The 14,657-nt window shown below is 41.0% G+C and overlaps 1 protein-coding gene across 1 annotated transcript in view; it reads right to left on the reverse strand.

Annotated features, from left to right (window-relative positions):
- Positions 1 to 251: 251 nt before the first annotated feature.
- EMC7 (ER membrane protein complex subunit 7) overlaps positions 252 to 14,657 on the reverse strand; it is a 16,151-nt gene continuing 1,745 nt past the window's right edge. Inside the window, exons 2-5 of the mRNA XM_015417939.1 lie at positions 11,799 to 11,918; positions 8,190 to 8,328; positions 5,520 to 5,600; positions 252 to 3,442 (exon numbers count right to left, since the gene is read on the reverse strand). Of these exons, the coding sequence (XP_015273425.1) occupies positions 3,290 to 3,442; positions 5,520 to 5,600; positions 8,190 to 8,328; positions 11,799 to 11,918 (493 nt within the window). The 3' untranslated portion in view covers positions 252 to 3,289. The remainder of the gene's footprint in view (positions 3,443 to 5,519; positions 5,601 to 8,189; positions 8,329 to 11,798; positions 11,919 to 14,657) is intronic.

Here is a 14,657-nt window from a genome sequence, read left to right on the forward strand (position 1 = left end):
AGTTTGGCAGTTCAAGATCTGAATGCCACATGACGGAGTGAGCTCTGGTCTCTGGCCCCGCTCCTGCCAACTTAGCAGTTCGAAAGCAAGAAATTGCAAGTAGATAAACAGGTACCGCTTCGGTGGGAAGGTAACAGCGTTCTGTGCACCAAGGCATTTAGTCGTGCCGGCCACATGACCACGGAAACATCTTCAGACAGCGCTGGCTCTTCGGCTTGGAAGCAGAGATGAGCACCACACCCTAGAGTGACTTGCTTTCGAGCAAGGGAAACCTTTGCCTTTACTTACTAGGTTCAGTAGGGCTTACTCCCAAGTGTAGGAGACTGTGGCCTTAGTACAATGACACAGGATGAACCACTGTGAGAAAATTGTTAAATGGATTACTGAGACAGTGCAGTGATGATTTTCAAAGTGTAATTCAGAGTAATCATTGGATGATATACTACTGCCATTTTCTTGGCTCTGGGACTACAACTATTGTGCTATCTTTCCCTGTATAAGGCACAATTCACTATATAGCACGTAACTGAGTGCTCTGGCCAGAAGTACATGGGGCAGGTTCCTACTGGTTTTTTTTTTGGGGGGGGGGTACCTTCTGCTATCCCTTCAGGGCATTTTTGAGATCTATGATAATATGTTCTATTTTATCCATCACAGTACAAATCTCAGCTAACCATTTAAAAAAAAGCCCAGTCAGCCTGTGTGTCAGTTCCAAGAATTTGTGTAAAAATCAGAATTTTTGTTTGGTTGCAAGAATTAAAGTACTTTATATGCATAATTTGCATGCCTGATACTGTGTAATTCATGCAGCCAAGCTATTAAAGCTCAAATCCAGTTCACCATTTCACTTGGTGCTGTATGAGACTGCAGAATACACACGTATCCCTTCTGTAACTGCTCCCCACAGGTTCTGTTGAAGCAAAGCAGGCACACTAGGTGACAGCAAAGTAGCAATACCAGGGGCAGTTCCATGCTGTGCTTTTTGTCTAATTTTCTCAATGATTATGCTTAAGGGCATATTATTCTGTGTTTCTCAACTGACCTCCATAGTAAAAATATCATTGATATATGTAAATCAGAACTCTGTTTTCTGAAACTAAAGGCTCAAATTTATCCACGCTATTAAGCTTTCCCCCCCATTTTAGTTTCTTATAAGAACTCACCAGCAATTGTTCAATTAATTGGGGTTAATGGGATTAATTGATTAATCCCACCCTTTCTTGTTGTAGACACACACACACACTAATTGTGTGGTCCTTACAGACTCCTTTAAAAGCATTCTGAGCAACATAAAACCAGAGATTTAATGTCATCCATCCATAATCTCATAATTTGCATTTCGTTGTTAATTCTTTAATAATAATATAGTTTAGATCCAACTGCTGTAGGCCTTGAATAGAAGATTTAGACCCTTTGGGAATCAGGCCATGGGACTCGCCTGGAATTTTCGTCAGAAAGGCTCACACCTAGGATCAAGCCATCATCCATGTCAATGACATCTCTGTTGCCACAGACTTCCACAGCCTTAGCATACCGTGAAGATCTACATGTGATCCTGGCACTGATCTAGGTTTGCATACAGAAAAGGTATAAAGCAGTTTTAGTTACTTACGTCTGGGACTTGTAAGAGAACTACAGGACAGTTTGTACCAGAGATTTGTCAGAAACATTTGCTCCAGGGGATGTATGATTGTCATCTCGGTTAAACTGGCCTTATACCTTCACTTTGGAATGAAATGGCACAAGTGTTCTAGGGATGCTGGCTGTGCCTTTATTACATCCTGATCCATCAGCTTCATACAGCATATGGCAACCTCTGGCAATGAGGTGTAAGCAAGCAGAGAGAAATTTATTTCAGGTAAAACTGAAATTATATCACAGGCATTTTTCCATACCTGGAAATAAAGAGTAGAATTAAACCACCACTAACAGGGCAGCTTTTGGAAGCACATTAGCACAATGCTCAAAAGTTTGCATTGACTTCCAAGCAGAATTCAACAGCTTTTGTTACACAGTCTTGACCTGCCGCATCATCTCCATTCATCAAGATCTTCTGAGTGGCCTTTCCAAGTGCAATACAAATGTCAAAGACACTAATCAAGATTAGTTTTAAGGTACCCTATCCTTCAAAAGAAACAACCGCAACCATTCAGCTAGGGCGACAGCATTACACCAACAAAGTCCCATGTATCTTCCTCCCACAATGAAAGCAAATAGACAAAATATAGAACGCCTAAAACTTCAAGAAAGTGTACAAATTTTGGAAAGATTGCCCCACTGTAGCAGCCTTAATATTCCTTCCCAGTTCAACTGATACAGGCCTGGCTCTCCTATCCTGTTATTTTAGTTGGCAGCTAAACAAATCTGGTCTCCATTTGTGATTCTGCTGTCTATTAATTGGTGCATGCTTGCTAAAGGCCTGATCTGTGAATGATGGAACTGCAGGGTGCCTTCAGAATTTGAGAGCGTTCTTATTGATAAAATCACTATGAACCCAAGTTTCTGTTGAGAACACACAGGATACTGACTAGTCTTGCACTAGTAAGAGCTCCAGCCTGTTAATAGGTGAAAACAGCTAAAAATGTCTTGCAGTAAAGGAGTTATCAGCATAGATCTGTATATATGAAACAAGTGGGGGTTTTTAACGCAAATTGTGTTTGGGTTGAATGGAGGCACTTGGAAGGAACCACCAAGGAGATATGCCTTCGCTAAAGAAGCCTTAACAGAAAGAAAACTCCCCCTCTGCTCTATATAAATTGCCCCAGTACAGGCATAACAGCCTACACACATACTGCCGTCTGCAATACACCCCAAACTGACAGACAGAGTTTCTTTCTTACTAAACCCAAGTCATGTACATTTAAAAGAAAACGTTGTATATTTAGACACTATATAAAAGAAAATCCATATACCGTTAAGCTTATTTAAAAACAAAGAATATAGTCTATGTCTTGATGCCAAATATTTTACAGTGATGCTTTGTTAAGAACCATTAATATATTGCACATCATAATTTAAACTTTTTAATGTCATTCTCTATAAAGGAGTTCATTCATTATCAGCACTGACCATACAGTGATACAGAACTGTAGCTACACCCTCGCATATTTAAAGAACAAGATACATAAATAGGTTAAAAAGCTACACCACACACAATAGTTGTTTTATGTCCAATTTGACATTGGATTAAGGTTACAGTAGTGGCTTTTTGTTCTTCCACAGAATGTACAGATGGTACCACATAACAGAGCTGTGCAAATTGTGGTTCTGGGTAGAGGGAAGGAAACAACTACCTCCTTTTTCCTGCCCCACTTTTCCCTGCTTTACTGCTACTACCACTAGACTTGCTAGAAGATTTTGAAGAGAAAAGTCTTGTCATGAACTCTGATACATCAGGCAGCTCATGGTTAGAATTCAGCATATTCATTGATTGCTCCATTTCCTAAATGTATACACACACAAAAAAGAAGAGGAATATAAGTTAAATTGCCATTTTCAAATCATATATAAAGACACATCCAATAGTTTCATTGTACTTTCAATGGTTGTCATTTTGCAGCTGGTCTCTACCATACTACAGACTCCTTTAGACAGCCACAGCCCAAACGACAACTTAAAAATAAAAAAATAGTAATATAAAGATGAAAAGAATAATCTAAAGCAGTAAGCAAGATAACCATGTCTAGAGTAGCTGTACAAGGCAAATGCATACTACCTGAAGCATTACACTTCTAAAAGCCCACTTACTGTTTAAGTACCTTCCAATTTTAAAAACAAAAGCTGCTCCTCTTCTATTTAAAAAACAGAAGTTTCTGAACTTCTTAAAAAATACCAGTTTGACACAGTTTTCCTAACACACCTTTTTCAAGAATAAGCATTTTTACAGAATCATTTCCTTCCAACTATTTTCTCGCATTTAAATAATACCTGGCAACTGTCTTAAAATAGTCTTAACCTTTATGTGAGTGATCTGAACTTCTGATTGTGTTTTATGTCACAGAGATGTGCAGTCAAGACTCTTTCAACTTGGAGCTTTCTAATGGACAACTGTTTTGCTAGCCAAAAGAGAACAGCTCATGTGTTAATTTCATATGACCAAATGGGTGACCACATGACCAATTCAGTGTCTCCTAAGGAAGCTATAACTTTTTACCTTTTATTGAGTTAGTTAGAGTTTAGTTAAAGAAGCTTTAAATGTCTCAGGATTTACACTGCAATAGGTGCAACTTGAAAATAACCTGGACACCCGTAGACAACTACTAAAGACAGTGGTTATTCAGAGGAAAGGGAAATCAATACCAACTGAACCCCCAAAAGCAGCAGCCAAAGACAGACAGTTACACTGCTAAATAGAGAAGATTTAGTAAACACCTTGAATCTCCATTTTGTTCTAGCCTTCCGCTATTCGGCATAACGCATGGTGAAAGGACAATAAGTTAGGATAGTATAGTAAGTATCATAATTTAATTTCATGTTACAGTGGATCTGTTACAGCAGAATGTGGCTAGGATGTTTTATTGAAGATGGAGAGGATAAAAAAGCAGTAAGGCAGAACAATCCTTATGTTACATCTCAACAGATATTCACAGAACATCAGTAGCAGACTGTTTTTCTATGATACAAGATGTTCATGAAACATTATAACTAATGACACATTTATACACACACACAGACTTTGCCCAATGATCAAAGCACCACTCAACACAAAGACAAGCTCTCTACTTAGTGGCTCTTCTGAATGAACATTTCTCACCAGACCAACCATATCAGGCTGTTCTTGCTATCAGCACAGAATTCTTAGGCAGCTGTTTTTCTCAATTAGCAGACAGTCATCCCAATAAATCTGGCAGAAGCAGAGTGCCTTATGTTTGCCTCTGTATTTCAAGCATCCAGATGGAAACCTAAATTCATGAAGGCCTTCCAAGTACAGCTCCCTATTATCTTTTCAATAACAGGACAAAGGGGCTGATGGGCATGCTCCCACATGATTTCTGCATAGATGGGACTGTAAAGTTTACAGTGGATCACAATCCCTTTAATTGATGGGAACAGAGAGCTGCTGAAGGTCTTGTTAAAGGGAAGGAGACTATCCTGAGGCACAATAATTCTGTCCTATCATGCCTGGTCTGTGTCCTCCTGCCCTTAATATATTTATCATTTCCTGTATCCCTTTCATGCTGGCCTTTCCTGTGCTTTCAGCAGAACATTCTCCAAGTGTCTCTACAGCTAAAGATGAAGCACCATGTTCTGAATAAGTTACACAACAATATACACTCCGAATAAATTTATTCCACTAAGCATCTCTTCAAAATCTAAATTTCCTGTAGCCGGCTTGGTACTGCTGTGCCTCACCAAGCGCCTTTCTGACTCACAGTTGTATTTCTACCTCAGCAGCCACTAACTCATCATGGTTTAGCAGACTCTTTCTGGCCTGCATTACAGATGGCTTTGGTTACTTTTTTCTATTTTTGTCATTCAGAGATAATATTTCCAATATCAACTATGAAAACCTTACTCACCCGCCGCATATCAGGATCACTTGTGTTGACAACTTTAGGCAGCAATACAAAGATCAGCAATGGAAGGATCATCATCATAACCTTAAACAGTAGATATTAATAGAATGTTAATTTATCTCAGACACATCTTTGTTTGGGCGGGGGGTCAGGACTTAAATAACAGATATGGATGAAGCTTATTTCAGTGCATTAACTGTGACTTTCTAAAGCTTCAGAACTACTGCAGTTAGTTCTAAGAGCAGCTCACATACAAGTCACTGGTGTAAGAAGAGGAAGCAGTCAGGCATCCTTCCATCTGGGACCTTACTAAGAACTGTTTCTCTGAGAACATTTGTTTTATATTGTATTTAAGCTTCTGTAAACTGATCTGGGAGGCAATTTTACGCTGGAAAACGAGGGAACAGACAATACAAAATAGACTGAATGCTACCAGCTTTCCTTCTGGTGTAAGAAGGAGGACTGTGAGACCCATGTGAAATGGGAATGCAGTGTGGAGGGAATTGGGTGAGATTGGCCTGCCTCCATCTTGTGCCAACAGAAAAACTGGTAGTAACTAAACCAATAATGACATCATACAGCAACTAATTTGTAAAACTGTAACTTTCTAGCAAGCATTACATGGTTTGACAGCAAATATAACTATATAAGCCTCTGAGACAAATACCAGTAACATTCAAAGTACAGGAATGAATCTAGGAGCGCTCAACTGTTTGAACATTCACAGCTTTACTGATGGGTATATTTAAGCTAACCAAGGTATAAGGCCCATCATTACTTTGGCTTTGTTCAGCATTATCTACTGACAGTCTGACAGTGTTCAGTCTCCTGGGTGAGCACTAAGTGAATGCAGGCTAATAAACTGAAGCTTAATCCCAACAAGATGAAAGGGCTATTGCTGAGTGGAAGGTCTGACCTGGGACTTAAGGTGTCACTCATTCTGGACAGCGTTCCACTCTCCTTGAAGGACAGGTCCACAGTATGGGAGTGCTCTTGGACCATGGCTTCCTGCTGGATATGCAGGTGGCAGTTGTGGCCAGAAGTGCCTTTTACCAGCTTCAACTGGCTAGCCAGCTGCAGCCTTTCCTGGGCAGAAAAGATCCAGCCACTGTGTGGCATACACCGGCTACATCTAGATTAAATTACTGCATACTGCAATGTGTTCTATGTGGGGTTGTTGACCTTTAAAGCTGTACATGGCTTGGAACCAGCATACCATAAGGACCAGTGACTACTTTAGTAATCAGCCCTACCACTATGGCCATCTTTCAAGGCTCTGCTTCAGGTGCCTCCACCATCTGAAATTAAGTGGGTCACAACATGGGAGAGGTCCTTCTCTGCCATGTCACCAAACCTCATCTGGACTTAGCTCAGTGATTCCTGATTCCTGCCATGTGTTTTAATTGCTGTTCTTATATGTGCATTTTTGGTTTTGTTTGATTTTAATGGTTTCTAAGACATGTTATGTATGTTTTTATTTTGTTAGCTGCCTTGGTTGTCCCAATTAGGGCAGTAAGGCAGGGTATAAAGTCTCTAAATAAATAAGATTACATAACATGGGATATATGAGAGTTCAGACCATTTTCACCTAGCAGGTCTTATGCATGCTGCACATTAAGACAACAAAACATAGGAATTCACAGTGAATTATATATTACTTTAATATTACCTTTTATAGAACAAATGAAACCACTCACAAGCAATGTTGTGAATGCTCACCAATTTCCATAACCGTCATGACTACTAGTGTCAAAGGATACCATAATCTAACAGCCAGAATAAACTATGAAATATAGATGCTGAGTATTAGCCATATAAAAGCACTTCAAGCTTAATTACCAAGGGCAATCAATAGCCTACCATTCTTAATGTATGGCCTGATTATTCCTGTCAGCAGAGGACCCAGCTTGTTTTAACAAGCTTTCTGCAGCTAAAATCTGCATGGCTCAACAAGGGTAATACCAACGAGATCTATACTTACAGCAAGTAACTGCAACAACACAGCATCAGCATTTTTTAAATGATGAACCTCACAACTGATGCAGTTGTTTCCAGGCTAGCTTCAAGTCAAATTAACTGGTGTTCTGCCACATGGATAGCAGCTATGATTTTGAAAAGCAACAACCTCAGGTTTTATGTTCAAATACACAAAATACATGCATACCCAACCATATCCATCTCTGCCTCTCCTTCCCCCATGCCAAATGTATGGATGGGGCATGCTAGGAATTTTGGTACATACATATTTATGACTTTAATACATATTTGTAATTCACATTTCAAAATGCTGTGTTCAGTACTAGTGTAATGGTTACTCTTTTTATAGAAACATGAGAAATTACAACTGGCAGAGAGGAAGCCTTTTAAAGGCTGCATTGCTTCATAATTATTCCGTCTTCTCCTAACTGCCTGTATGGAAAAAAATTCATGTTAAGATGATGTAACCATTTCACTATCTCTAGAGATGCCTCCTGTACATCCCAGAGATAATACTTGCCTGAAAACAAGCTGTTTAATGATATCTACTTACTGCATTACTTCCCACTTGAAAGGACATAATTAGTATGTGCCTGTTTAATTTTCTTAAATTCCTACAAAACAACTTTTGAAATGTTGAGAATGAACACCTAATTAGTGACAAATAAGTGCCTGCATGTGTGCTTCCATACATACCATGGGATTCATTAAGAAATCAGTCCATCCCCAAGACTCTCTCTTTATAAAGTAAGAAGGGGGTCCAGAAGATTTCATCTGAAGTGGGTATGGCAGCCTGACGACTTCTGATGTTTTGATGTAATTCACATATCTTGCTCTGCAGAAGATTTAAAAATATTTTTTTACACAGTTTCATCAGCAAATTGTAACAAGTCATCCTGGCTTCATATTCCTACTGAGTGCATTTTGTACTTAAGCTACCACAAATTTGATTTCAAAAGGATTTAAGCACCTTAAATGTGTGGACTATTTTTATTTACTTCATTTATACTCCACCTTTCTCCTCAATGGGGATCCAAGACAACTTACATAATTCTCCTCTCCTTCATGTTATCCTTACAACACTCAAGGGGCACTCAAGGAGGCGATGGTCCGCCCACTCCTAAAAAAACCATCTCTCTGGACCCGGCCGAATTGGCTAATTACCGGCCAGTTTCCAATTTGCCCTATTTGGGCAAATTAACTGAGAGGGTGGTGGCGATACAGTTACAGAGCTTTATGGATGACACTTCCATGTTAGATCCCATCCAGTCCAGCTTTCGCCCAGGACACAGGATGGAGACGGCACTGGTCACCCTGACTGACAATCTCCGGAGGCATCTGGATCGGGGTGGTTTGGCAGTACTGCTGTTGTTGAACCTGTCGGCTGTGTTCAACATGGTTGATCATCAGTTGCTGCTTCACCGCCTCACCGACATGGGAATTCAGGGGCTTGCCTTGCAACGGCTTGCTTCCTTTCTCCAAGGTTGGGGACAAAGGGTGGCACTTGGAGAGCAGCAGTCCAGGAGACACCCGCTGGAGTGCGGAGTGCCTCAAGGGGCAGTGCTCTCCCCGATGTTATTTAACATCTATATGCGCCCCCTTGCCCAGATAGCCCGAAGTCATGGGCTGGGATGTCACCAGTGCGCTGATGACACCCAGCTCTATCTGATTTGGGCGGCTGGTCGAACTCCAGTCCTGAAGATTCGGACCAGGTGTTACAGGCCGTGGCTGGTTGGCTCAGGCTGAATCAGCTGAAATTGAATCCGGCGAAGACGGAGGTCCTGTGTGTGGGCCGGGACAGTGCACGGGTGGGGATCCCACTCCTGACCTTCAGTGGGGTGCCATTCGTGCCAGTGCCGGAGGTTAGGAGTTTGGGAGTGCTCCTGGATTCTTCCTTAACAATGGAAGCTGAAGTAGCAGCTACTGCTAAATCGGCCTTTTACCATCTTCAGCTGATTAGGCAGTTGGTTTCCTTCCTCAACCGCAACAACCTGGCCACAGTGATCCATGAGATGGTCACCTTGAGACTGGACTACTGTAAGGCTCTCTACATGGGGCTGCCCTTGTCGCAAATTTGGAAGCTTCAGCTAGTGCAGAATGCCATGGCCAGGCTGCTGATGGGCATACCTAGATGGGAGCACATCCAGCCTGTGCTGAAGGCCTTGCACTGGCTGCCAATAGCATACCGAATCCGCTTCAAGGTGCTAGTGCTCACCTTTAAAGCCCTATATGGCCAGGGTTCGACATACCGGAGGGACCGCCTTTCCCCACATATACCCCAGAGAGCACTGCGGTCAGGGTCACAGAATCGGTTGACCCTCCCGTGCCCCAAGGATGCCAGGCTTGCTGCGACAAGGGCCAAGGCCTTTTCAGTGGTGGCTCCTTACTGGTGGAACAAGCTCCCAGAAGAGATCAGGGCCCTGTGGGATCTTTTACAGTTCTGCAGGGCCTGCAAGACGGAGCTCTTCAGCTAGGAGCCGCCCCCACTATTACCATCAACGAGCCCGGCCCTCAGCTCTAACATCTGGCTCATTCTATCGAGTGACTTGGGATGACACTGAGCTGGAACTCAGCTGTTGGAGACATCTGTAGCATGCCACTGTAAGGCTAACTAATAGCACCTTATGATTTTATGGTTTTATTTGTATATAAAAACTGTTTGATATGGTTTTATTGGCAACTGGTGCCACTACTGCAAGCCGCCCTAAGCCCGCTTGCAGGGAGAGTGGGGTACAAATTGAATAAGTAATAAACCCTGTGAGGCAGATTAGGCCGAGAGTATGCAAGTGGCCCCAGGTCACCCAGCAAGCTTCTGTGGCACAATGGGGATTTAAACCTGGGTCTCCCAGATCCTACTCCAATACTCTAACCATTACACTACACTGGACTACAGGCATAGTCATACTCTTATTTGGTGGCTTCTGTATTAGTGTTGTACCCTAAGTTCACACACCCTGAGTTTTTTTGTACAGTCCTTTTCCCTAGAGGCCTAAGCGTGACTTATAGTTTTGTGCTTCCCTTTCAGATTTGTCTTGGAGAATTGTACCATGTCCACAACTATTACTGTAATATAGTGACTAGAGATGAGAATGCCTGGGAATTTTGAAGCCATAGGAAAAAATGGAAGGGAGCGGAAAATGCACTAAATAAATACATGCAAGGCAATCTAACTCTGGTATATATTATAAATATATCAAATTGACACTAGTCCATTATAAATATTAAAGTACAGATATGGCCAATACTACAGAATCAAGAACCTGAGAGTCATAGAAAATACTCCCAAATACAGCAATAACTAAATTACACATTATGGATTGAATCCAACCAGCTTTTCCACTGGTGAACAATGGAGGAGGAAACTCTTTAACAACCAAAATGCTGGGGGGATAATGGGACCTGCATGGACAAAAACCATGTAGAATGGGAGCTGGAATAAGGAGGGAAATTGGAAGAGAATGTGCAAAAAAGTCAGCTGGATCAGTCTCTGTGTTAGTGGTTGAAAACCATTCTACATTCCATCAACAAAGAAATTTAACCAAGTCAGTAGGCTTTTACGTGAAACTGTTTAAACAGAAGATAAAAATCAATCTACTCTTCATTTCATCTGTGAATTTGTGATAAAATGAATAGTAACACAGCTTTGTTCTTTACCTGAACAACATAATCTCACATTTCATTTTTTTTCTTAAAGTAACTTTCCATTCAGTCTCACAGGAGGCATTAGTTTTGTTGTCAGATATATTAACTAAGAACATTTAATGTACTATATCCCCACCACTTAATTTTTATTTGCAAAAAATATTTCTATCATTTTTTAACAGGATGTCACTCTGAACTATAACGAAATTTAAATTTTGCATTTCAAATACAAACACTTTCAGAACAGAAAAATCATTATTGAGGCCAATAATATATAATAGATACTTGCTGCCCAAGCAAAGTTGCATTTTTTACAGCCATGTAAGAAGTTGGCTGGCTACAGTGTTTCAAAGTTTCAGGTAGTGAGTAAGTATGGAACAGAGAAGTCTGAATAAAGGAACTGCAGAGAACAGAATGTTCTCAATCAACAAAACAAAGTATTGATTTAGTAGCAATTCCCTGGCTTAAATCTTGCGGTTATGTCAACCTATGTGTGGGCATGTACACTTAAAATAATTCTTCCTAAACTAGATGGAACATATCGCATGACATAAAAATTCCTGATGAAAACCAAATGTTTATGAAGAACTTATTGACACAGAATGATCAGCTTGTTTCTTCCCACCTTCACCCTACACAGAAAATCAGTTTGTTTCAACAGACCTCATTTTGCCTTTTGATGTGATGTCCACTCGTACTGGTTCAAATTTATATGCTGGAGATATAACTTCAACTACATAGGATCCAGAAGGGATATCATGAACCACAAAGCTGCCATCTGTCCTGTTAAAATAAAGAATAACATATTTAACTCCACCACAGAAGAGATGCAATATTTTAAACATACTATGGATATTTTAGACATCCCAGTACTAGTATGCATTTGCCAAGACTGGAATTACAACTCTTATTTACCCATTCATAACACAACCCTATAGGCCACTGACCCCAGATGTGGTGCTCATGGGCAACATAAATCTCACTAACGTGCTTCCTGGTGTCCACTTCTTGTTCAAAGCAAAGAGCATACCCGGGCTTTCTTCCACCTCACTGAAGCAGAAAGGGCTTCATTCGTAAAACCTAAAAAGCATCAATGTATAGCTCTGAAGCACTAATTCAGAAATAGCTGTTCCCAGGATAGGATGACACTTAGTTTAGAATATCCCAGTATTCTGTGATTGCCTCCCATAGCATCTATTTTGTGATTGATCCTAATGCCCACTGCAGTTATTTTTAGTAGCATCCATTAGCCTCTTCCAAAATTCCAAAAGTGCCCAAAGGCTCAATATGGTTAGAGCTCTTTGGTTTATACCACTGACCCACAACATCACTGAGCTGGCACAGGACAGTAGTTATGAGTTGGAAGTTTAAATTTATGAATCACTAGAGGGCATTAAAACAAACCATACTTAATCAGTCTCAGATTCCTGATTTGTAATATGGGGATGGGAAAATGTCTGCCTCACATAACTGTTTTTAGCACTGCTGAAATTCTGTGTGAGAAGTCCTTTGAACATTTTTTAAAAAACTGGTAGTCATAACCATAGTACAAATTCATAGAAACTGAAAGATGAAGGAAAGATTGGCTCATTTTTCATGCCCTTCTGCTACTACAAGATGAACTTTTAAAGTGATTCTCTGAATGCAAATATATGGGAAAAGATACAGTTACAATGATACTGCTAACTCACAATAGCTTCTAAAGGGATGAATCCTTGAGCAAGCACAGGAAGAATCCAAGCTGTGCTCATAAGATCAATTCTGGAAATGTTACAAAGATAGCCAGCTCCCATATTCTCACCATCAGCCTGGTAATAGAGGAAAACTTACCACCACAACACAAGTGACAGATATAATGGCAACTATAATTTCAAGTGATCAAAAAATACAAGAGACTGCTCTGTAAAGGAGAACCCTTGTCTAATGTTGAAAGACAACTGTAGGACCAGGATAACTCAAATAGATCTCTGTAAGTTGTACCAGCCTCATATTGCACAAGTAGATATGTTACATAATTTGCCATCATCATTTATACAACCATGGATTACAAATGTTTTAATTTATTCAGACTACCATTTCCAACTGTGTCCTATTCACTTTAGGCTTAATCTCCCTTATAAATAAAGGCCGAATGGTGGTGGCACTTCTCTAGAACATTCCACACGCTCCAAAATCAGTTCGCTCTCTGATCTGTCATTCAGAGGGTCTCCCTATCCATTGGCTGCTTTGCCTGAGTCCTGCCTCCAACTTTCTAAACATTTTGCAGTCCCTCTCCCCCCATGGCCAGTCAGAACAGAGAGGTTATTTGCATATGCAGCGTCATTGGCCTCTGCCTCGAAACACAGAGGTTGTTTGCATATGCGACTTGATTGGCTTTTGCTTCTAACATTCTAAACAGTTTTGCTGTTCTGAGGTAAAATGTGTCCAATCTCCAGGTGAGGGCTGGAAATCACTCAGAATTCCAACTGCTTTCCAGATGGCAGAGATCAGTTCCTCTGGAGAAAATGGTGGGCTCTGTGTCCAATGTGACATAGCAGTCAGGGTTTCAGAGCATGGGAGAGGCTGCAGGTGTGTGGGGGATGGAAAGCTGAAGAGTGAGGGAGAAAGGTAGGTTGATGATTGGCTGGGAAGGCGATAGGGTTGCCAACTCCAGGTGTGAAATTCCTGGAGATGTGAGGGATGGAGCCTAGTGAGGTTTCAGGAGGCGTGGGACCTCGGACAGGTACAAAGCCATAGACTCCACCCTCCAAACCAACTATTCCCTTCTGGGGAAATATCGTTGCCAATCTCCAGGTGATGGCTGGAGATCACTCAAAATTACAACTGTTCTTTAGGTAGCAGAGATCAGTTCCTCTGGAGAAAATGGTGGACTTAGTGTCATTATACCCTGCTGAGGTCGCCACAGCAAATTGACACTGAGTGTCCAAGGCCGGGGCACCCGCCCACAGCCTCTTTCTAGAGGCCGTTGTATTTCTTTCCACAACGGGCCTTTTCCCTAGTTTAACTTAAAGTATAAAGTCTATAGTAAATTTTACAGTCTATGCATAAACAAGAAAGGCATCTTTGCAAAAAGGAGAATAGCCAAGCTACCCGGTTCTTTTACCACATACACCCTTGTGTTTATTAGAAGGCTGAATGAATGGGGAGCAGTCTGTAAAGAACAAGAGTTGCTACTGCCTTGTCTCAAAACTTCATTGTCCTTAAAGGTGCCACTGGACTCAAACTTTGTTCTGCTGCTCCAGACGAACACGGCTACCCACCTGAATCTCAAAGCTGGTGTGTGTGAGTGTAAAACAGAAAAGGAAGAAAGCTTCCTCAGACTTCACCTTCAGACTAACATGTACTCCAAAGGGATGCTCCTCCTCTATTAACACTGGTGTTTGGTCACTACCTAGAGTGATACAGGAAGTAGATATGACACTGATAATTACTGATGAAACAGATATTACCCAATAGTTGCCTGTAACTCATACAATTACATTCTGGAGACACTCAAGTACTAATAGCCCTGATGGTTAGGGA

This window comes from Gekko japonicus, unplaced genomic scaffold (assembly GCF_001447785.1).
Source record: "Gekko japonicus isolate JY-2015 unplaced genomic scaffold, Gekko_japonicus_V1.1 scaffold848, whole genome shotgun sequence".
Taxonomy (NCBI): domain Eukaryota; kingdom Metazoa; phylum Chordata; class Lepidosauria; order Squamata; family Gekkonidae; genus Gekko; species Gekko japonicus.